Below are 22,365 nucleotides of genomic sequence, written 5' to 3' on the forward strand. Positions count from 1 at the left end.
CTGCGGAGGACCCGCGGCTCCCGCCACCGCCCCCGGCGCCCGCGCAGCCTCTCCCCTGCCGCACGCCCCCTTCCCCAGCGAGCACCGCGGGGCCCAGCCGGCAGCGGCCCCACGAAGGGATCGCAAGCCCAGGGCCTCCGCGGGGGATCGCGGAGTCCCGTGCTTCCCTCGGTGTCTTGTCGCCCCCACGTGGCCAGCGTGAGCTCCCGTGCCTCCCGGGGCCAGGTTCTTCCCCGAACTTTCCTGGCGCCGCTCCCGGCTGCGAGCGAGCCAGACGTCCGGCCCCGGCCCCGGGCCCGGAGAGTCCGGGTCGCATCCTTACGTCTTTGATCTCCAAACCCTCTGGCCACACTGCTCCCCGGCTCCCCGCGGAGGCAATGGAGGGAAGACAGGCAGGCTGCCCCGTTGACCGGCAGCTTGGGGTCAAAGTCCGGGAAGAAAGAAGGAATTAGCAAACACTAGCCCCTCGCCCTTGCCCTACAGGCAGCCCCAAACCCCTTAGGATAACAAAGGACGCGCCTCGGTTGCCTTAATGACCACCATACTTTCACATCAACATAACACATTATCCTAGCGTGATCAAAAGCCAGCCTTCAGTCCTTGTCACACGCATATCTACACTTTTGCAGAATCGTTTTAATACTACACATTTTACTGTGCAGTGGTCTTTCTTCATTCCGTTTCCTTCCTTTCTGCTCCTTGAGTACCCAACAGTAACAGCCATTGGTTCTTTCTATATCTTTATTTCCCTCTGGCCTTACAATCATAGAATTGCACATATGCAATCACAGAATTGCATATACATGCACACTTGTATGGCTCTAACCCACACTTCTGTCATTTGGTCCTTGCAATAAATCTTACCCAATTATGCCCATTTTTGAGTTCAGGAAACTGAGGTTATGATTTCACTTATTCATTTACTGAGTGTTTACTACTTACCAGTTTCTATGCTAAACATTGTATCTTTTCCTGCTGAATGTTCACAACGTGTTATTTGCACTTTGGGAAACCACACAAGGAAAATCTTAAAACAAGTAAATAGTAATGTGGCCCCGCAATGATGCCAGAGCCGGCTGAGGTCTTGTCACCTGTCACTCCCCCAAATGCCCCCTGGATTGAAGGGAATTCAGCCAAGTGGAATTGTTATGCTAAGAGGGCCGTGGTCTGGTGAGGGCATTATTACAAGCTTCCTGCTGTGTCCCCGTAGTTATTTCAATCATTGTGTTCCTTCCTCAGGTGCAGAACAGCAATGAAATATTTGAGTTGCAGAGGCCTCAGTAGAATTAAATGAGACCACGTTAAATCCTTCTAAACGACAGAGCAGGTTACAAAATGAGATCAATGAACATATTGTACACGCTATTTATTGGTTTCCTTTCTCTTGTTAATTTAATAGTATTAATCCCCAAAGCAGTGTAATCTGTTGGAAGAAGTCAAACAATACTGAGACGGATACTGAGGTTAATAATCTTCCCCTTGCTCCCCCTCCCCCAACTCCACTCTCCTTAGGTAGCCAGTGTGGCGTTGGGTAGGGTGTGATACTCCTTTTTTTTTTTTTTAAGTTTATTTATTTTGAGAGAGAGAGAAAACATGAGTAGGGGAGGGACAAAGAGAGAATCCCAAGCTGACAGTGCAGAACCCAACTTGGGCTTCAACTCGTGAACGAGAGCTGGAAACAAGAGACAGACGCTTAACCAACTGAGCTACCCAGATGCCCCTGGGTGTGGATACTTCTAAACCTTCTTTATGTCTACGGATATATTTTATTTAAGTAGATATAGAAGCTGCTGCATTCAGTTGCGGTTGTCCTGTTCACACTCCTCCACAACTTGCAGATGTGTCATTTATCTGCTTACTAGACATTTTATAATTCCACTTATGCTGCTGACTCATTTGCAAAATACCCATAGGCTGAATGTATTCTCACTTAGCCGTCACCCTGAGTATTTCTCCAAATGGAGAGAGAGCATCCTTTGCCCTTCATTACTTCTCAGTATCAAACCCTCTCCCTGCCTCTGGGCAGGTTTGTGACCTTTCTGGATAGTGACACTTTTCCCAGGGTCCTCCCAGAGGCACCCGAGCTCTGTGCCAGCAAACGCTACACTGACTTTTGACTTTTTCCCACCCACATTCTTGCTGCCAGCAAGGCAGGGGCTGATCCCCAAGTTGCCGTCATCCTCACGATGATCTCTGGGTGCCCTCTAATAGCTCGTGTCATTTCAGATGAAGGGAGATAGGGAACGGGGCACTGAGGCATCCCCGTTGGAGAAATCCTTCAGGAGGCCACATTACAGAGCAGTGGCAGCGGATCCTCCTCTGGGCTGTTGGGGGCCGGCATCATGGTAATGGCCCGACAGGGATGTCTTTCAGCTCCCACTGCCCTGGTTCAGGGCCTCTGACTCTTGCTGGGTAACAGCCTCCTGCCTGGTCCTCTGCCTCCAGCACCTTCTCTCTCCAGTCAACCCTCTTCCTCACTTGCCATGATGATCTTAAAATCTCAGCAGGTCCTTTTTCAGCCCAGCAACTTTCAACGGTTTTCCATTTTCTCTTGAATAAAGCCGCAAACTTTTAGCATTGAGTCCTGGGAAACTCATCAGTTTTCAAAGGGCATATCTGTCCCCAAACCATGCTGTTGTTCTTTAAGTTCCTGCACCCGAAATCTGGGAGCCATCTTTCCTTCCTTCACCTGTATTCATTTAAGTCCAGTGTTCTGGCCTTTCTGCCTCAAAAATAGTCCTCAAATTCATCTCTTGTCTCCACTGCCGTGATTGAGAGCTCTCTTTCTTATTCCTCTCCTTCCCCACAAGCCTTCCCCTGGGCTGTTCCGGCTGCCTTCCCCAGTCTTGTCTTTGTGCAGTCCGGGGTGCCGAGGAACCAGAGGAGGCCACTCTGCTGCTCCACAGAGGGGATGCTCATGGAGGGATTAGGGCTGCCAGGACTGTTGCAAGCAGTCGGTACATACCGCCCCATGTTTATTGTTTTAAGTCATTGTCCACTTGAATTTAAAGGCAGCTCGTGGCAAAAGCATTATGAGACATGCGGTGGTTGAACTTTATCATATCTGGTATGTTCTCATCAGTCATGTGTGGACACACAGGCTATGTTGTTGTTATAATGGTCTCTTTGGAGGGCGGGGCGGGGAGAAAAGTGAAAGCGAGCCCCCTAGTGGCAGCTTACTGTAGTTGCATGGGTAGAATCTGGAGGGGTACCTTTCCTTAAGCAGTGCCTCCAAACCTAGTTGTGGCAGAGCAATGTCCCCAGAGGTGGGCTAGAAAACATCCAGCGTTTCTGCTGAGTCCTTGACTTCTCCAAGAGTAAGAGCAAGTCACTCTATGGCCCATGGTTAGATTGGAACCTTGCTCGGTCTCCACTTTCATGTAGAAATAGAAATGCTTTTGGTGCAAATGCAGCCAGGGAAAAGTGATCAGTGAGAAACAATAGGGAAAAGGAAAACCACCCCAAACATCATCAATGTCTGTTTTTTACTCGACTACGGGGAGGCAGAAGACAGAGTAGATGGCTCGTTTATGAAGTTCTCACGGTCTTCCTGACCTCTGGACCAGCACTCACTGGAGTACTGTTGCCTTCCGGGAGGGTGGAACCTGGAACCTGGATGAAGTGCTCCCTCCTGGCTCGGTGTTGGTGGGCGTGCATGGCTCTCCCACCGGAATCTGTCCCATGCAGGCTTGGCTGGAGGCGGTGGGTGCATTGTAGTGACAGCTGAGGAAGGAGCTAAAGGGGACAGCATTGGACAAAGCCACAGGGTGCTAAGTGTCCCAGCACATTTCTCCTCTCTTTTAAAGCATAGGGTCCCCTTCCTTTAGGAAACTTCCCGGATTCGAAAGACTTGTTTTCAGCATTAGGATTGTTCCGCCATCTTGGTATTTTTACCAAATATCATCGCAGTGACCGGTCTGTTTCTTTCCCTCCTCATTTGGCTACTTCCCGAGGGCTGCAGCTACTCCAGTCACCCCTTATGGCCTCCAAATTCAACCCCATAGCTATGTGATCAAGTGCAAGTGCATCAAATTTTTGCTGGGATGGCTGGAAGGTGTGCCCCTATCCTGGGGGCCTTAGCGACTAAAGAAGGCGGATTTGCACGGAGGACAGGCTTCTCTGCGGCCTGACAATGACAAGTGCAGAGTGCTAGGAGGAGAGGCAAGTGCGGAGGGAGTGAGCTCCGGAAAAGTGCCAGAAAAGGACCAGAAGCAACAACCCGAAGGGAGAGGTAGGGCGTGGAGTCAGGAGAAAGCGCTCTGGGTGAGGATGCTGGAGACTCATTTCTGGCTCCGCTGAGGCCTTGCTAGGAGCCGCTGGCTCGGCCCCCAAACCTGCCCTGCCGGCTTTCCTGCGGTAGCCCCAGCCAAGGCGTGCGCAGAATGAAAATGAAAGGCCTGATTCTACCATAAAAGAAATGGGCAAATCCTCAGAGAGCCTGGTACAAGGGAGTAGACGAAACCCTGACTAGAAACTGTAATACCTGCGTTCAGGTCCCGGGCACCTAGGTCCAGCGCCTGTCTGGGACCTGAGCGTCACCGGGGAAAGGGCCAATAAGGACACTTGCCATGGCCAGCTCTCAGGGCTCTGAGGGAGAGAGGGTACGCAGCTGGGACTGAGTGGCGTGCTGGGAAGAACTCAACAGGATCCCTCGCCAGGGTGAAGAGGCAAGGGGTAGGGGACAACGCGGCCCACCGACAGATGAAGAAGAAATAGGGAGGTGGGCCGGGCCGGGAGCCAAGCGGAACCCGGGAGGAAGATGTCTCCCGGAAGGAGACAGACAAGTTTCCAACCTGTGATGTGCTTTTCCAGCTTACAAATTGCTCTTGACTTTGTGGGGCAGACGTCATTTGCATGTGAAATGGAAGTAATCCTGCACTGTGGTCCCTGAAAGTTGTGCCTGGCTGGTTAGTGCCTCCCCGTGGAATGTTCTAGACACTCTGTGATGCCAGCACAGCCATCATGGCCCCAGCCCTGGTCTCTGTGATGACTCCCTTCTGGACGGGGGGCCTCTTTCTGTTCCCAGTCCCTGGCACAGAGCAGGCCCCAAGCAAATGTCTCCTAGTTACGGGTCCAGTGATTTCTGAAAGAGATGTGGTTTTGCCAAGTCTATGGGAAAGGACAGAGAAGACACCCATTTGGAAAAGGTTAGAGAGGGTTTTCTTTTTTTCTTAATATTTATTACTTTTGAGACAGAGAGTGACAGAATGTGAGCAGGGGAGGGGCAGAGAGAGAGGGAGACCCAGAATCTGAAGCAGGCTCCAGGCTCTGAGCTGTCAGCACAGAGCCTGATGTGGGGCTCGAACTCACGAGCAGTGAGATCATGACCTGAGCCAAAGTCGGATGCTCAACCAACTGAGCTACCCAGGCGCCCCAGAGAGGGTTTTCTTGAGAGGAGGGTTAGGACCCTTCATAGACCTATGATTCTATTTGATAAATTTGAAAAACTACCATTTGGGGCTAATTTGCCCAAATAAGAGTCAACTATAAATAGGTCTTTAAAGTTTTATTAAATCATTTAGACTTGAAAGAAGTCACAATACTTGACACACTTAAGTGCGTTCTGTACACCACCAACCCAAATGGATTGAGTTCAGAATTTTTTATAAATAAAAAATAAACATATTTACAGTGAAAAATAAAAACATGTTAGCTAGTTAGATGATGAAACTGTTATTAATGATCAGTTTTGGGAAAGTACCAGCCTACAGGATTACACATAAAACATTTAAGATTTCATTAGGTTTAAAAAGTCCATAATTGAAGAAGTTAGTTGTAATATATGATTCATGTCTCACTACAGCTTTTTCCTTCCCCAAACCAGAACTTGTGGCCAATTTACACAAAAAGCTTCATTTTCCCTTTATTGGAGGTAAAAGTACAAAAAGCTCTTAAACTCTCCCTAGAACCATCTAAGGAATAAAGCTATTCAATGCTACGAATGTCACTATAAAACTAGCTATGGACATAAACCGTTATACAATTTGTGCCATTGTTCTCCAAAATAGTGCAGATGCTTCATCCACCCACCAGGTCAAAAACGGAGTCAGCTTTTTCTGGAAATTAGTTTCAAAATCACCACCATGTCTCTAGAAAGCATATTTCTAGAACAATATAGTTACCACATGTAGGAGCCATCATTCTTCTGTACTATAAAAATATGTCCCTCTAATTCTCTCTTTATATTTTAGGGATTGCTTCTATACCACCACTCCCTCGCCCCCCAGGCAAAGGTGAGGGCTATAAAACTTGGCCAGCCCGTTTCAAGAGACCCACAAAGAAAAAGGACCACATGTGATTTAGTGAGAGCCTTCTCCTGGAGCAGAGCAGTACAGAGTTGGCTCAAATTAGGTTATGCCCCTAAATCCAGTTTCAATAGGACTTAGAAAAGGTAGTCCAAAATAAAACTGAGCAAAGAACAAAAATTTCAAGTTCACAATTTCAGAAAGCCACATTCCTAAGAGGCTGTCCTGTGTCACCTATTAGGGGGTGAGCATCAGTTAAGGTTAATTGCTTGGCAAAGGGCTCCAGGAGCTGCTGCACTGTCTTGAATGTTTCGTTCCCGACGAACTCATGGACCGAGACCTCTGTCTGAGTACAGTTTTTCCTGGAAATTCCAAGTCTTCAAACACAGCATTTTCAATAATGTTAGTAGCTTCAGGCCGTTCCATGGGAGATGGAGACAGCATGTCTTGAACCATCACATACTGAAATATAAAAATTGTCTTGTTAATGAAAGGCCAGGTTTAGACCATGAAACAGTCTGCTAAATCAGGAATCAGAAAAATTCTTCTGTAAATATATTGTTTGCGGGCTAGTTTCCAATGCAACTTCTCAGCTTTGCCGTTAAAGTACAAAAGCAGCCATAAATAAGTAAACAAATGGGCATGGCTGTGTCCCAATAAAACTTTATTATAAAATTAGACAGAAAGCTGCATTTGGCCTGTGGGACATAGTTTGTTAACCCCTGGTCCAAATAAACATGGACCATTTTGTGGTAATTGATTGTTTTCTAACATATCATAAAGAGTCTTAAATCATATCCTTGAAACACAGACATAATCTGTCTTTAAAAATAATTCCATCTTGGGGCATCTGGGTGGCTCAGTTGGTTAAGCGATCACTTTAGCTCAGGTCATCTCGCAGTTCACGGGTTCAAGCCTGGCCTCGGGATCTGTGCTGACAGCTTGGAGCCTGGAGCCTGCTTTTGGATTCTTTGTCTCTCTCTGCCCCTCCCCCACTCATGCTGTCTCTCTCTCTCAAAAATAAATAAACATATAAAAAAGTTTTAAAAAAATAGTAATTCCATCTTGGGGTGCCTGGGTGGCTCAATCAGTTAAGCAACAACTGTTGATTTTGGCTCAGGTCATGATCTCGGGTTTTGTGCAATGGAGCCCCATGTTGAGCTCCATGCTGACAACTCCGAGCCTGCTTGTAATTCTCTGTCCCTCTCCCCTGCTCATGCTCACTCTCTTTCTCAAAATATACATTAAAAAAATAATTCTTATAACTGCATGTGAATATACAATTATCTCAATAAAATTTCAATTAAAGGGGCACGTGGGTGGCTCAGTCAGTTGAGTGTCCCCCCAGGTGTCCCTATAACAGATTTTTTTTAAAATTAATTAATTTATTTATTTATTAGAGAGAGAGAGAGCATGAGTGAAGGGCAGAAAGAAAGGGAGAAAGAATCCCACAAGGTGCAGAGAGAGAGGGAGAGAGAGTGTGGAGCCCAGAGTGGGGCTCAAGCTTACCAGAGCAGGGCTTGAACTCACAAACCGTGATATCATGACGTGAGCCAAGGTGGGACACTCAACTGTCTAAGCCACCCAGGTGACCCTATAAAGATCATTTTTAATGCAATTCCTCATTATACTTACAGTGGTAACAGATAAATTTGGGCCTTTTTCCAATTTGATAATTAACACACAGTCTGATTTACTTCAATTTTATTATTTAAGAAAATTCAAGATTTATCAATGTGTGAATTTTATTTTATTTTATTTATTTTTTCAATGTGTGAATTTTAAAATGATGTGTGTGTGGACCAAATATATTATGAAATAAAAATAACAGCAGCAGCAAAAACAAACTTCAAAGGTTCATTTCATACAATTTCCACCATCAAGACCAGCTTAATGTTTCCTTGTCACTTCGCTGAACCATTTTACAGTGTCACTCTGAGTGCTTTAACTCCAGCACACAAAATCAATGGGAATTAGTGACCCCCACCCCTGCTTTTTAAAGAAACAAGCCAGGTTTTAAGATCCCTCCCAAATTCACTAAAATAAAGAGATTAATGGCGCAGTCCTAGAAGCAGCTCTGTTCCTGTGAGTACACTCAGAGTTCAGCCCTTATTCAAGCCAAAGGCTGCGATGAGGTACACATGGGACGTCACCCAGTGGGGGACACAGAGCAGGGGCCAAGGACCCCACCAAGGACCCTGGACCCGAGTTCAGGCTGTGATTTTAACAAGCTGTGTATGCTTGGGTCAGGTCCCTTTCCTCACTAGACCTCTGGCTTCCTCATCTGTAAAACAGGAAACTGATGAATTAATGGCTAAGGAGCCTTTAAGTTCTAAATTTGATTCACAAGAAAATAAAAGATCAGAATTATACAAACCTCATGAGGATATTTCTGAGTAAACAGTGGTGGAAATTTGAGATTTCTTACATCAGTCAAGATCTAAAAAGAAAGAAAAGTGTTACTTGTTTTTAAATCTGTTCTGACATACGGATCTATTTATTTAAACGTATTTTGTGATAGTCTCACAAAGTGACTAAGAAGAAGACTGAATACTAAACAGATGGAAAATTTATCAATAGCCTCTCCTGACCTGACAATCTACACATAAGTGCTTCCAGAGCACAAATCTTACATGCCATCAAATCATCAAAATGTAGAAAATAATTCACATATAATTATGCTTGAATTGTACATATTATACTGACACCTGTATTTTAACTGAAAACACTGATTTGTGTAAAAAAAAAACAAAAAAAAAACCCCAACCAAATCCTCAATCATTCATGAATAAATATTTGTGACCTTAAGTGGGTAACTTTTACTATTTGTATCTAGTCTCTTTGTATTCGATATGAAAAGTGTATATTCTTTATTCCTCTCTCTCTCTCTCTTTTTTAGTAATCTCTATGCCCAACGTGGAGCTGGACCTTATGACTTCCGAGATCAAGAATTGCACACTGCTGACAGAGCCAGCCTGGTACCCCTGTTCTTTTTCTTCTTCTCTTTTTTTTTTTTTTTTTGAGTGAAAAAAACAAAAAACTAAAAACAACAACAACGAAAAAAACAAGTCAATTGTGCTAAGTCATGAGTGTAAAAAGAAGCTTTTCAAAGTTCACTGGGAAATTTTCTGTTTTGTTTTGTTTATTGTAGTTGTCCTAGACAGTTGGAAGTAGTATCTCATTGTGATTTTGATTTGTATTTCTCTAATGAATAATGGTGTTGTGCTTACTGGCCATGTGTATACCTTCTTTAGAGAAATGTCTATTCAAGTCCTTTGCTCATTTTTTAATTTGGTTGCCTTTTTGTTCTTGAGTTGTAATAGTTCTTTGTATATTCTGGATACTAGAACCTTATCAGATATATGGTTCACGAGTATTTTCTCCCATTCTGTAGGAGATTTTCACTTTCTTGACAGAGTTCTTTGATATACTTGTAACAACATAAATTTTGATGCCATATAATTCTGATTCTTTACATACGTTGGACTTGTATCATATTTTGCTAGAAGTTTTTAGAATGTTCTTAAATTTAGTCATTCTGGTTTTTAATTTTCTTCTTTTTTTCTCATTTATTGTACAGACTACTTGGTAGGTCTTTTGGTGGGAAAATATGAACCCTTGGTACTCTGTGAAAACTATCTCCTTTTCTACCATGGACAGGAGTCAATAGATAAGATCTAAAACTGATATAGAAATGATGATAAGAGCATAAACTTTAAAAATATGGAGGTAAGTACCACAATAGCAGTTAGAAAAGTTGAGGGTGACCATTTATGAACAATGGGATAAAGTGTGACAATGGCCTCCTCTTAAAAGGCTTTCAGTAGTTGGGCCACCTGGGTGGCTCAGTTGGTTAAGCATCCAACATTTGATTTTAGGTCAGGTCATGATCTCAGGGTTATCGGATGGAGCCCCTCGTAGGGCTCTGCGCTGAGTGTGGAGCCTGCTTGGGATTTTTTTTCTCTCTCACTGCCCCTCCCCAACTTGTGCTTGACTGTTCTCAATCTAAAATTTTTAAAAAACTTTTTTTTTAAAGACTTTCAGTAGTCTTCCTTAAAAGCCATGGTCATGGTTTATTTTCAAAGAAAAACCAACCATTAATTATGCTTAATTTGACAGTTTTTAAGTGTATGAGTATGTGGCCAGTTGCTGTCTGGAAAATTCTTTTCTGACCCACATTACCCGTGGTTCCCCTCGCTTTGCACTTATTACAAATTTACTGAGTGTAGAATATTGTTAATGATGAATTTAAGCAACAAGGAACAACCAAATAATTTTTGAAGACGGGGCTTTCAATGGAAGCAGTCTACCAATCTTCCCTATAAAGCTCGTGTGACCTGTTCCACTTACAGTCAGCTAGTCTGCTGGTATCAAGAATAACTTGTTCGCCTTTTAAAATTCTTTCTTTTGTAAACTTGAGTATTTTCTTTTTGCACCTTTTCTGAGTAGGGGGAACTTACCCTGACTCTCTCCATCTGAGTGCCGAATGGGTACAGCAGTTCAAACAGAATGAGGCCTAAAGAGAAGATGTCCACTTTATGGGAGTAGTTGCTTCCGTGAATCTGAAATCCCATATAAAGAAGAAATATTAGAAAAAAATTAACAGAGACAATACAACTGATAATATGGCCTTAGTGAATCCAAAAGTTGACCTAGTACTTCTTGGGATTAAATGGAATTGTATGGGTAAAAATGTCAGGAAAGAGTTAATAATCTCTCCCAGCCTCTTTTCTTCAACTCACTACAGCAAGAGTAATTAAACCACTCAGCATTACAGAAGGGAAGCCCAGGTACTGCTCTGAGATATGCATCAGCATCAGTAAAGTAGGCCCCAAAGAAACCTGGAGCCTTGCAGGGCTAAATAAGTTGGTGGGAGCCAGTAAAAGCTGCTTGACTACCCTCGAGGTGAAGATTTTCAAAGCCAGCACTATCTAAAGCAGATCTCTCATTTCTAATCATCTTAGACCTCACCCATTTTTATGAGAAAATCTTCATTACTCCAAACCACTAATCAACTGTGGTTAGCCCTCATTATGGTACTTAATTATGGACTACTTTGCATTCTTAGTTGTATTTTTACATGTGTATATTTCTTATTGTTCACAACTAGATTATCAAGTCCTGGAGGGAAGGAAACTGCTGCTTTTGTGTGCTTTTGTGTTCCCATCATCCGGCACTGGGCTAAGTATAGAGAAGGCCCTCAATAAAAACTTATTTGTTAAAATGAACCTACGAATTGCAGCCCAACTACTCTAGAAAGCAAAGCCTCATTCAAATTAAAAGTAACTTCCCAGGACTTAGAAGAACCCTTTTATTTGTCAAAATTACTCTCGGCAGAGAACTTCACATTTGGCAAACATCACAGAGGGGCGTTACTTTGAAACCATTCCATAGTGGCATTTCTCCCATCCAAGTACTAACCAGGCCCGACCCTGTTTAGCTTCCCAGATCAGACGAGATGTGGCGCGTTCAGGGTGGTATGGCCGTAGACCACAGTGGCATTTCTTAATGGGGGGGACTCTAAGACCTCTGCCACCTCCTATCTAAAGTGCAGCTGACACCAGTCTCCCCACTCCTTCCACCAGCCAGCCTGCCTCTATGTGTACAGAGTATCAGCTCCAGACTGTCAAATGCCAGATCGGTGACATTACCTTACCCTCTTCCCTTACTTCTTATCTTTGAGGTTTGGGAAGTATTCAAAACTCTCCAAACTCTTCAAAACCAGAGCTTATAGGGGTACAGTGAAAAGGACACCCTCATACACTATTTGGAAAATATAAACACATCTTCATGAAAAGCAACCAGGCAGTAAACACTGACTTCTGTTTAACAGTCCTATTTTATTTCATCCACTCAAAGGTAGGTGGAAATGGGGAGATTTGTACACAGGGATAGTTATTTAAGTAATACTCCTAATAGCAAAATTTGTAACTAAAATGCCTAAAACAAATGTTGAATAAATTGGTTAGCAGAAAGAATACTACATACCCAAAGCTTTCTAAAAACATTTAATAATGGTGGGAAATGCTTAATTTTACTATTTTATCCAAAATTTTATGGACTAGAACCCCAATTTTGTTTTCCAAAATAAAGTATGTATAAAAACATGTTGTAAAATGTGTATACATACACAGAAAAAAAGAAATGAGAACCACTGTTAATGTTTTAGAGATTTTTTAGTGATTTTTTAATTTTTCTTTATACATTCCTATATTCCCTACGTAGAAAATAAGATTAATATAGAAAGAGGGAGAAAAGTATTATTAAATACATCTGAAAAACAATGTAGCTTCAGGAACACATACTAAGTGATCTCTACAAAATATCTAAAAATTAAGGAATTACATGTAAAATCTCAAGGGGGGTAGAATATAATATAAATATGCCCTTGGAGAGTTTATCACTATGCAATACTAAAACTTGAACTGTATTACTTGGTAATTACAACCAAGAAAAATGTAGCCATTCTCTGCTCATTTTCTCCTAGAAGGGTAAAAAAAATTGAGAGCTTTGATAAAATATATTTTAAACAGTATCTTAACACAGCTTCTGAAGCTTGGTTAAAACAGTTCATACAAGGTATTCTGAGAGACTTTTAAAGGGACATTTTTTGTTTTTAATTTTTTTAAAGTTTTTCTTTTTTAAATGTTTATTTATTTTTAAGCAAGAGAGACAGAGCACAAGCAGAGGAGGGGCAGAGAGAGAGGGAGACACAGAATCCCACGCAGGCTCCAGGCTCTGAGCTGACAGCACAGAGCCTGACCCAGAGTTCGAACTCACAAACCATGAGATCATGACCTGAACTTAAGTCAGGCACTTAACCAACTGAACCACCCGGGAACCCCTGTTTTTCATTGTTTTTAAACTTTTATTTATTTTTTGAGAGACAGAGACAGAGCATGAGTGGGGGAGGGGTAGAGGGAGAGGGAGACGCAGAATCCTCAGCAGGCTTCAGCCTCCAAGCTGTCAGCACAGAGCCTGACACGGGGCTTGAACCCACGAACCACGAGATCATGACCTGAGCTGAAGTCAGACACTTAACCATTGTTTTGTTTGTTTGTTTTTTAATAAAGGGACATTTTAGGAGTACCTGGGTGGCTCAGTACAGTACCTCTGGCTCTGGCTACCTCTGAAACCAGTTTCTACGTAGTTTACACAAGAGGAACTGGAATTAAGTTTGGGAGAGGGGCATTCAAAGTCTTTTTCTAAATTTCCAGTTGCTGTCAGGTTCTGGTCCAGGGGTCAGCGTGTTTTATGCACTGTGTTTTTCTTAATTCATCCCCAACTCAGGTTGTAGAAATTGCACCCTACCTGTGCTGTCTGTGCACACACACTACTATCAGTTTTCATGATTTGCAGATTTTATTGTATTGAGTATTTTAAGGAGAATGTGGATGGAGATTCCTGGGGCATATCTAGCTTGAGGCCATGCTAAGTGAAAATCCATTTTCAATTTAGAAGGAAAACAAAAAACTTGCCTGCTCTGGGCTCATATACAGTTTGGTCCCCACTTGTCCTGTGTGTCTGGCACACGCTGGCATTGGGGTCAGGACCATCTGCTCTTCCTCATCCTGGTCCATTGCAGTCACTAATCCAAAGTCTCCAACCTTGACCACATCGTCCACTGTAAAGAATATGTTGGATGGCTGGAAAAAATAAGAGGGACAAAGGCACAGTGGAGAAGGAGAAGAAGAGAAAGTGAAGAGAGTTATTTAAAGGACCATAGAAGAAAAATATAAGAAACTAGATACTCTCAAGCATGTTTCTCTTTAAAATGGACTACTATAAAAATAAAAGCACTCATTCGATGTTAAGTTGAGTAAGGAAAAGGGAGGGGTGGCAAAAGGGGCTAACACTGACTGACCATCTATTTAAACTCTTAGAGACTCACCTTCTCCAGGGCCTAGTCCTCAATCTCAGCATTTTAGACTCTCCCTGGACAGGCTTTTTATGTTTATGACTTAAGTCATGATAGTAACAGTGATAATAACAGCAAAGGTATATAGAACACTGGTAATGCACCAGGAGCTGTTCTAAAGCAGTTCACCACTATGGGGGTGCCTGGGTGGCTCAGTCAGTTCGGTGTCTGACTTCAGCTCAGATCATGATCTCACAGTTTGTGAGTTCGAGCCCTGCATTGGGTTCTCTGCTGTGAGCGCAGAGCCTGCTTTGGATCCTCTGCCCCCATCCCCCGCCCCTCTCTTGCTCATGCTTTCTCTCTCTTAAAAATAAATAAAATAAATAAATAAATAAAGCAGTCTACCACTAGTAACTCATGTAATACTTACAACTGTATTAGTCCTTTTAGACCCTCACTTTATAGATGCGAAAACTGAGGCCCAGAGAAGCTGAGTAAATTGTCCAAGGTTACCCACCCAGCAAGTGGTGGAGCAGGGATTCAAACCCAGGCAGGCTGGCTCCCTAAGAAAAAGACTTCTGTTTCGCTGCCACATGGCCATCATTCAATACAATCGTTGCCCTGTGGTAGCTAATCGCTTCTCTCTGATGAATGAATAAATCAGACTGACCTTTGGGTTTGTGTCTGAAAGGGGGAAGTAGGCTACCAAGGAGAATAAGAGCTCCTGGCTACTACCTTGTGCTGCCTCCTCTATACCTGTATGCTCCCATATACTCCCAGAATGCTGTCCCAAGTTCCGAACTCTCATATGCTACTGTTTGTGGGATATGTCCACAACCAGATTTCTTGTGGGCTCCTCCACCCGCCCTGCGTGAAATACATCATCTTTCTTTCAGCACCCTCTCTAACCCTGGCTAACATAACCACCGTTCATAGCCCTTGAAATGAGCAGAAAGGAAGCCATTTAGCTCAAAAAATTGGAATGTCACTGGCCTCAAATACTGCTACATAACATTTACTTCTAAACTCCAAAACACGATTCTACAGTTTTGACTCTGAAGTGGTGAGTGACTGCACATAACCCAAAGTCTATAGTAAGAGCATCTTGCTCTCCCACAAATGGCCCCACGTGAGAGACAACAATAGACCATTCTGCCTCACATCTTCCTCCCTCCCTCCTACCTTTCCGGAGTCCATTGTTATTTGCCAAACACTGTAACAGAATTTTTGTTTTTGTTTTTGATTTTTTGGGGTTTTTTTGTTTTTTTTGGTTCTCCATCATCTCTCCCTGTGTTTCCACCAGAAATATCCTGACTTAACTTGGGGAACTTTTCCCAACTGTGCAGCAACCCATGGTTCGTGTGGAAGTTGCCCTGAGGCTACCCCAAAGGTTGTATAAGCCAGTCAGCAAGGTTCCATCCCCTGGCCAGAAGACTGGGTTATCAATTAGAAAGAAAGCCAGGACTTCTGATCAATACTGGGGGAAAGAGATACTTTTGTTCCCATGCCCTATCCAACCACTTCCAAAGACTTAGCACATGAAGTCCTGAGAACTGCTGAGACTGTGAAGGGAGACCATGGCTGAAAATAGAAACAAGAAATGGTGATGGGGCAGGGGCCAGGTTCTGGCTACATCTGTTGATCCTAGATCAAGCTTTACCTGAATCTTGGATGGTTCAGTTACATGGCCAATACATTTCCTTTTTTGATTGTATTAGTACAAACGCAAGCAAAAGAATATTAAAAATAAAATGGTATGAGCATACAGAATGTGTCAGGCATTGTACTAAGGATATAACAGGTGAGCAAAACAGACATGGAAACCAGAGGAATAATACAAGTGAGATGAGAATTTAAAGGAGAAACACCAGGTTCTATAGGACCCAATGTATCTGAGGAACTGCAAAAAGCCCAGTGTGAAGCCCCAGCTAGAGTAGACAGAAGAGATTAGAAGTCTGGAGGATTGGGGGATGGGAAGTGCCGATGACAAAAACTTAGCAGGGAACAAAAGCTGGGGAGCGGGGAGGGCCTCAAGGTTTAACATGGCTTAGAGACTTGGGTCAGAAAGAACAGAATGCAGACCTTTTTAAACCAGGAATAAAAATTGTGGGAGTAATTTTTCTGGCAAATTAGAAGTCTTTAAAAACAATATATCTTTACAAAGGAATAAACTTTTGATTTCTAGAAAAACTAAGGGGAAATTAATTTTCTTGGAATTTTTTGGGTGCATAGAAAACGCAGAAAAAACCTTAAGACATTAAAAGATGGCATTCAACAAATATTCACTAATATCTCAGTAATATAAAATCGGCAGAAGGATACTTATTATCAGTGAAAACATAATTACACTACCTTTCAACTTGGCATCTTGTGTGTACAGGAAGTGCTAAATACAAGAAGAATGTGTTTCCCACCAAATGATAAACGTTTACTGTAATCATATAGCCAGCACCTTTTGGTTAAGTGTATCTGGCTGCCTGGAAGTTGACTTCTCCCTTCCAACGAAAAGAAATAATCTTTGAACTTTTTCTACAGTGCAGAAGAATTCCTGCTTATCATTTTGGGCCCATCCCCAAACCACTGAAGCATAGTGATCATATATAACTCAATAAGAATTACTTTGGAAAACAGGAACTATTCCTAATTCTTATCCCCATTATTCCAAACTCTTAAAACGTATTCACGGATTTAAAAACCTACTGGTGATTTCAGAAGGAAAAAACGTGTCCAAGTAGCTACTTTGGTGCCCAAAACAAAAGTTTGTGGTTATGTGAAACAAAACTGCAAATACTTGCAATCAATAACTTAAGCTACTTCATCATCAGGGGAGTATTTCTATATTCCCTACGTGTGTATTGACGATGGTTATGAGCATATGGAATGTGGCAGAAATTAGTCAAGTAAAAGTTCCATATACTTATTTCAGAAACACACACTGAAGAAATATTGTTTTAGTAAGAATCTTATATAATTTAGGACCTCATATTGCTGCAATATTCACTACTGTGTATACAAAAAACAGAATCAAAGGCTTTAGAGTTGTAAACAATCATATGGCTATTTGCTGGCTTTCTCCCTCCTGCTTCTCACACTCCTCTCCAAAGCCTAAATAGTTTGGGAATAGGGGCAAAAGCATGGAGTTTGCCCCAGTTCAGAACTGGCTAATGGGGAACCTACATTTGCTCTTCCACTTGGGTCCTTTCACCATGCTACTCTGGGGCCCTCTGGGACTTAGGTCAGGGTTACCCGAAGCCATAGGAAACACAGGGTATATCTTCTTAGGGTGCACTAGTCCTTCTCATCAGGAGGACCGAGATGCTTTCTACTGTAAAATGAACATAAGCACATTATAGAGGAGAAGGTATGCTCTGCCTGAAGTTTTCCAAACACAAGACTTCTTTTTGCAGCAGCCTCCTTGAGGCTACTTCTGACCTCTGCTCCCTTTCTCTGATGCCTTTACTCTCCTTTGCTCGAAGGCCCTTCAGAGACAGACAAATCTCCAAAGTATGAAAGTACTGCTCCTGATCACAGAAGGTCAGACTGAAACCCCCAGGCGACGTTCCACGGATACAGACCTTGAGGTCCCTGTGCATGAGCCCTTTACTGTGCAGAAACTCTACGGCCTCTGCGATCTGCAGGAAGATGTGCAGACACACGCCCCTCTCTCTCTCCTCTATGCTGCATCGGCTGTTCATCCAGTCTTTGAGGTTTTCCTTTCGGCAGAGCTGCATCTGAATGTAAAGGTATACCTTCGGCGAACTGGGCTGGAGTTTTTCTGCAGTGTTTTTAGTGAGATCTAAACTTAAAGTGGTCGGTCTTGGAGGAGAAATAGAGAAAGTAGGCTCAGAGGAGGATTTGCTCCTGGAAGGCTTGAAAGTAGTTAGTTTATTAGCACAATGGTTGCCAATATGCAGTCGGTTAGTTTTGTGCTCTTCTTTCCTGGATGCGTTATCACAGCCAGAGTCTTCAAACACTATCGAAGAGGACGTTCTCTCCCTTGACCTTTCATAAAGAGAAGCCTGAGAAGGACAAAGTTCAAAGGAGTGCCCCTCGCCGTTGCCGTCCATGGTACCGTCTTCCACATCGCAGTCTGTAAGGCAACTGTCCTGGAGGTTGTAGGCTGCATCCACGGACTCACTGGTATCTCCATGGTCCGTTCCCGATAATTCCAGTGGAGAGAACTGGCTCTCAGATGAGCTTGTCCGGCCACAGGAAATCCCTACTGAAAAGGACCTCCTTTGTGAAGAAGGGGCTATGATCTCAATATGTTCCTTTGTAGAGAAAGGATCCATTCTGCATATTTTAACGGACGGTCCATCCACTGGACTAGGAGAGCTGAGTGGCCAGTCTGTGCTAAAGGTGGCAGAGATACAAAGGGAAAAGAGGCAGCATGTGCTGATTAGATGATGTGAGCTACACTCTTGATTCTAAAGGCTTCATCTGTAAGAAAGCCAGTTGCCAAATGACAAACGACATACAGATTAAATAAAAACATGCTATACGAGACAAAGAACAATCATATTCCATCCATTTCTTCTAAGAAATTTAAATTGGAAAGCTTCGTTTTACACCTGAAACCACTCTCCGTTCTCCCAGAGCAGCCCAGGCCTTTATACAAAACACGGGGCACAGAGGGCCCACCCAGGACAGGATTCCACAGCGGCCGTGATTCGGAATCCTTTGTCCACACTGGGGCAGCAGCTCCCAGGGCCTTGAGCCAAGGGCCACCTCACCGGGTGTGTGCTGAGGCCTGGTTTGGCTACTGACTGCGTCTATAACAAGTGTCACCTGAACAAATCACTTCAGGTGGATCTGGGGCTGTGTCTGGTACACGCAGGCAGGGAGTTTACTCCTAGCTATTGGTGAACAGTCTGCTCCCTGCCTCCTCTTTGTTCTCAGTCCTTTTTACAAGGGCCCTCTTTCCCACAGCATGGCCTATTTAATATGGGAATTATCTTCAGCCTGCATAAGTTTAAGTATTTTTAGCTGCAAATACTTGTAACCTACTTTGAAAAGGGGTTGTGAATTGTTAACTATTGAGAAACTAAACATCTAAAATTTTTTAAAAAATGGAGGCAGAAGCAGACAAGATCTCTTAATGAGAAAAGCTGTTGGAAGTCCCTTAGGGATCTACAATTTGTAGAGTCCTATCTACAAATAATTTCAAAAATTCATGTTCTAAAAAATAAACTTTTTAATTAACACATGGCTAGAGAAAGTTCTAAAACCGGACAGAGAACAGCAGTTTTTCCTAAAACGAACAAACAAGACACATGTCTTGTTAAAGAAATGATACTCTGTACACAGAGGGAAAAACCAGCCTAAAAGGAAGTACTAGTTTTTAAGCCTATGTCTAACCAAGTTACCTTTCATCTTTCAGCCATATTTCATCCATTTTTTCTTGCCACTTCTCAGGTGGTGCTTCCAACCAAGCATTGAAATACCTCACAATTCCTGGATGGTCAAGCTTGGCTAAGGCTTTAACTTCTCGCATTACCTTTTCCCGAGCCAATTCCCTGAAATACAGAAAAAAAGACAACACTAAAGGTTGCTCTTATCTGAAAAAGTAATCATATCTAGTAGTGAAAAGTAAGACAATAAAATTCTCTCTTGAATCTAAAATTAGAAACAGAGGAGTTAGGGGCAGCTGCGTGGTGCAGTCGGTTAAGTGTCCGACTCTTTATGTTGGCTCAGGTCATGATCTCAAGGTTTGTGAGTTCAAGTTTGTGGCCTCTGTGCTGAGAATGCAGAGCCTGCTTGGGATTCTCTGCCTCCCTCTCTCTGCCCCTACCCCATTCATGCTCTCTTGCTCGCTCGCTCTCTCCCTCAAAATAAATAAGTAAACTTTAAAAAACATTTTTTTTAAAAGAAAAGCATCTAGGGGCACCTGGATGGCTCAGTCAGTTCAGCGCCCGACTCTCGGTTCCAGCTCAGGCCATGATCTCATGGTTTTGTGAGTTCGAGCCCCATGTCAGGCTCTGTGCTGACAGTGCAAAGCCTGCTTGGGATTCTCACTCTCCCTCTCTCTCTACTCCTCCCCTGCTCACGCTGTCTCTGTCTCTTTCAAAATAAATAAATAAAACATTAAAAAAATTTTTTTAAAGAAAAGCATCTGGATTTGATTTTCAGCTTTGACAGCATTTCTGGTGGATCTAATCTCACGTTTCGAGAGATCCCACTGTCACCTGAAACAACATAATAAATGTAAGTTACATCCTCCTCCCTCCCCAGGAGATGGTTGGCTACTCCCACTCTGTGCTCTGTGCTTGGCTGTTGTTGTTAATGCCCCCACTCTCCCAATCTGGGAATCCTGATACATTTTTGAATTCTTCAGCTATCAAATCCCATCAGCTCTTCTTTTTCAATTCATGACACTCACTCCTTTTTCACCCATCCCCACTACTGCACACAAATTTTTTATATCTTAGGACTATACTTATGAAAAAAAAAAAAACTAACAAATATTCTTATCTCTGACCCTTTCCTCATATCAGTCACCTACACACACCAACTCCAGAGCCACCTCTGCTTTGATCCCGTCATCTCTCTACTCAAAGACCGTACTGCCTATGAAATAAAATCTAAACCCCCTTGGTTGGCATTTAAGGTTCTGAAACCCATATCTTCCATCTTCTCCTCCATACTCCCCCATCTTTACCCTTTACTCCACTCACACCAGAATGCTCACTGCTCTCTGTACCACCTCCAGGTGCTTTTCCTAGGGCCCTTCTTGGGCCACATGTGTAGTCAGACATCCCTCCCTTGCACATCTGTCTACTGAGAGACAGGCTACTCCTGAACACCCAACACAGATGTCACCACCTCCATAAAGCTTGCCTTCCTTGATTTCAGCTATATCTGCACTTTTCTCATGAGAAGCTAGTAATCTAAGCCGCCAGGTAACAATCTTCCTTGTGTTGTAATTATCTATATTTACAAAATTATTTTGTATATCCACAAAAGCCTCAAAGAGTTATTGGTTCTTGGGGGCAGAAGTTTTGCTTAATTTCATATCCTACACAGTGCCTTACACATATGAATATTTAAACTACTCAAAAATTATATATCAAAGAAAGGAATTAGTCACATAGTACGCAAATCCATCCCCATTGTGTGTCCCTAACTGTTGGACAGAATATTTAACTACCAGTTATGAGGACAATTCAGCAATTAGTGCACATTTAATCAAGAATCAATAGGAGTTTTCTAAAACAGATGGAAAAGAAGGCATTCCTCAAAGGCAATCATCTTAAGCACGATCCTGTTTTGAGTCAGAAATCCTACTTCCAGGAATCCATCCTAAGAAAACAGATGTGGTAAAACATTTATATAAAAGATGAACACTACAAAGTTGTTCTTAACTCATTTGAAACCCAATGTTTAACAATAAGAAACAGTTAAAATATTTCACATGTATCAGTTGGACTATTCTCCAGCCACAAGATACTTTTAGTGTATTTTAGCATTTTAATAAAATACTCTTAATAACATGGAAAATGTCAAGGATACAATGAAGGAAGCAACAGATAAAACTGTACTGTAATAGTAACTATGCTACGAAGAAGGTAAATTTATGATTAGGAAAAAAAAAAGGAAATACCATAAAATGGTAATATGAGTTTCACTGGGGAGAGAAGACACGGGATTTTTGTTTTAATACTTTTCTCTATTTCCCACAATAAGTGGATTATCTCCAAATGGTGCTATGTAGTAAAGTCTACAGTCATCATAATTCACTGTGGGAAAGCCCTGAATGGTTAAGAATCAAAAACAAGGACAGATTTTTTTACCCAGAGGCAAAGTATTCTAAGTAGATCACCCCAGGGCACCTGGGTGGCTTAGCTGATTGAGTATCCAACTCTTGGTTTCGATTCAGGTCATGATCTTACTGTTTGTGGGATCGAGACCCGCACTGGGCTCTGTGCTGAGGGTGTGAAGCCTGCTTGAGATTCTCTCTCTCTCCTTGCCTCTCCCTTGCTCATGCTCTCTCTCAAAATAAATAAATAAATAGATCACCCCTTTTAAACAGCTGTTTACCTCGCAGTACTCAGTAGGTAAGATTCAGAAGGTTAGAAACTATGTTTTCTATAGGATCTATGGAGTATAGCAAGAAGGACATATTGCCTCTGAGATGAGTAATATGGTGCTAGCTCCAAGTTCATTATCAGTGCCCCTCCCTTACCTGTTGGGGAGACGGATTCTCTTGATAGCGTAATTGCAGTCATCAACTTTATTTCGGGCTTCAAAGACAACTCCAAACCC

At 42.7% G+C, this 22,365-nt stretch overlaps 1 protein-coding gene across 1 annotated transcript in view; it reads right to left on the minus strand.

Moving 5' to 3' along the window:
* Positions 1 to 5,491: 5,491 nt before the first annotated feature.
* Positions 5,492 to 22,365, minus strand: part of EIF2AK3 (eukaryotic translation initiation factor 2 alpha kinase 3) — a 63,364-nt gene continuing 46,490 nt past the window's right edge. Inside the window, 7 exon segments of the mRNA XM_077766692.1 lie at positions 5,492 to 6,707; positions 8,623 to 8,685; positions 10,706 to 10,807; positions 13,724 to 13,891; positions 17,679 to 18,456; positions 19,470 to 19,619; positions 22,286 to 22,365. The exon segment at positions 22,286 to 22,365 is cut by the window's right edge and continues 24 nt beyond it. Coding sequence (XP_077622818.1) covers positions 6,507 to 6,707; positions 8,623 to 8,685; positions 10,706 to 10,807; positions 13,724 to 13,891; positions 17,679 to 18,456; positions 19,470 to 19,619; positions 22,286 to 22,365 — 1,542 coding nt within the window. The 3' untranslated portion in view covers positions 5,492 to 6,506.

Source organism: Crocuta crocuta, unplaced genomic scaffold, assembly GCF_008692635.1.
Source record: "Crocuta crocuta isolate KB4526 unplaced genomic scaffold, BGI_CrCroc_1.0 scaffold275, whole genome shotgun sequence".
Lineage (NCBI taxonomy): Eukaryota > Metazoa > Chordata > Mammalia > Carnivora > Hyaenidae > Crocuta > Crocuta crocuta.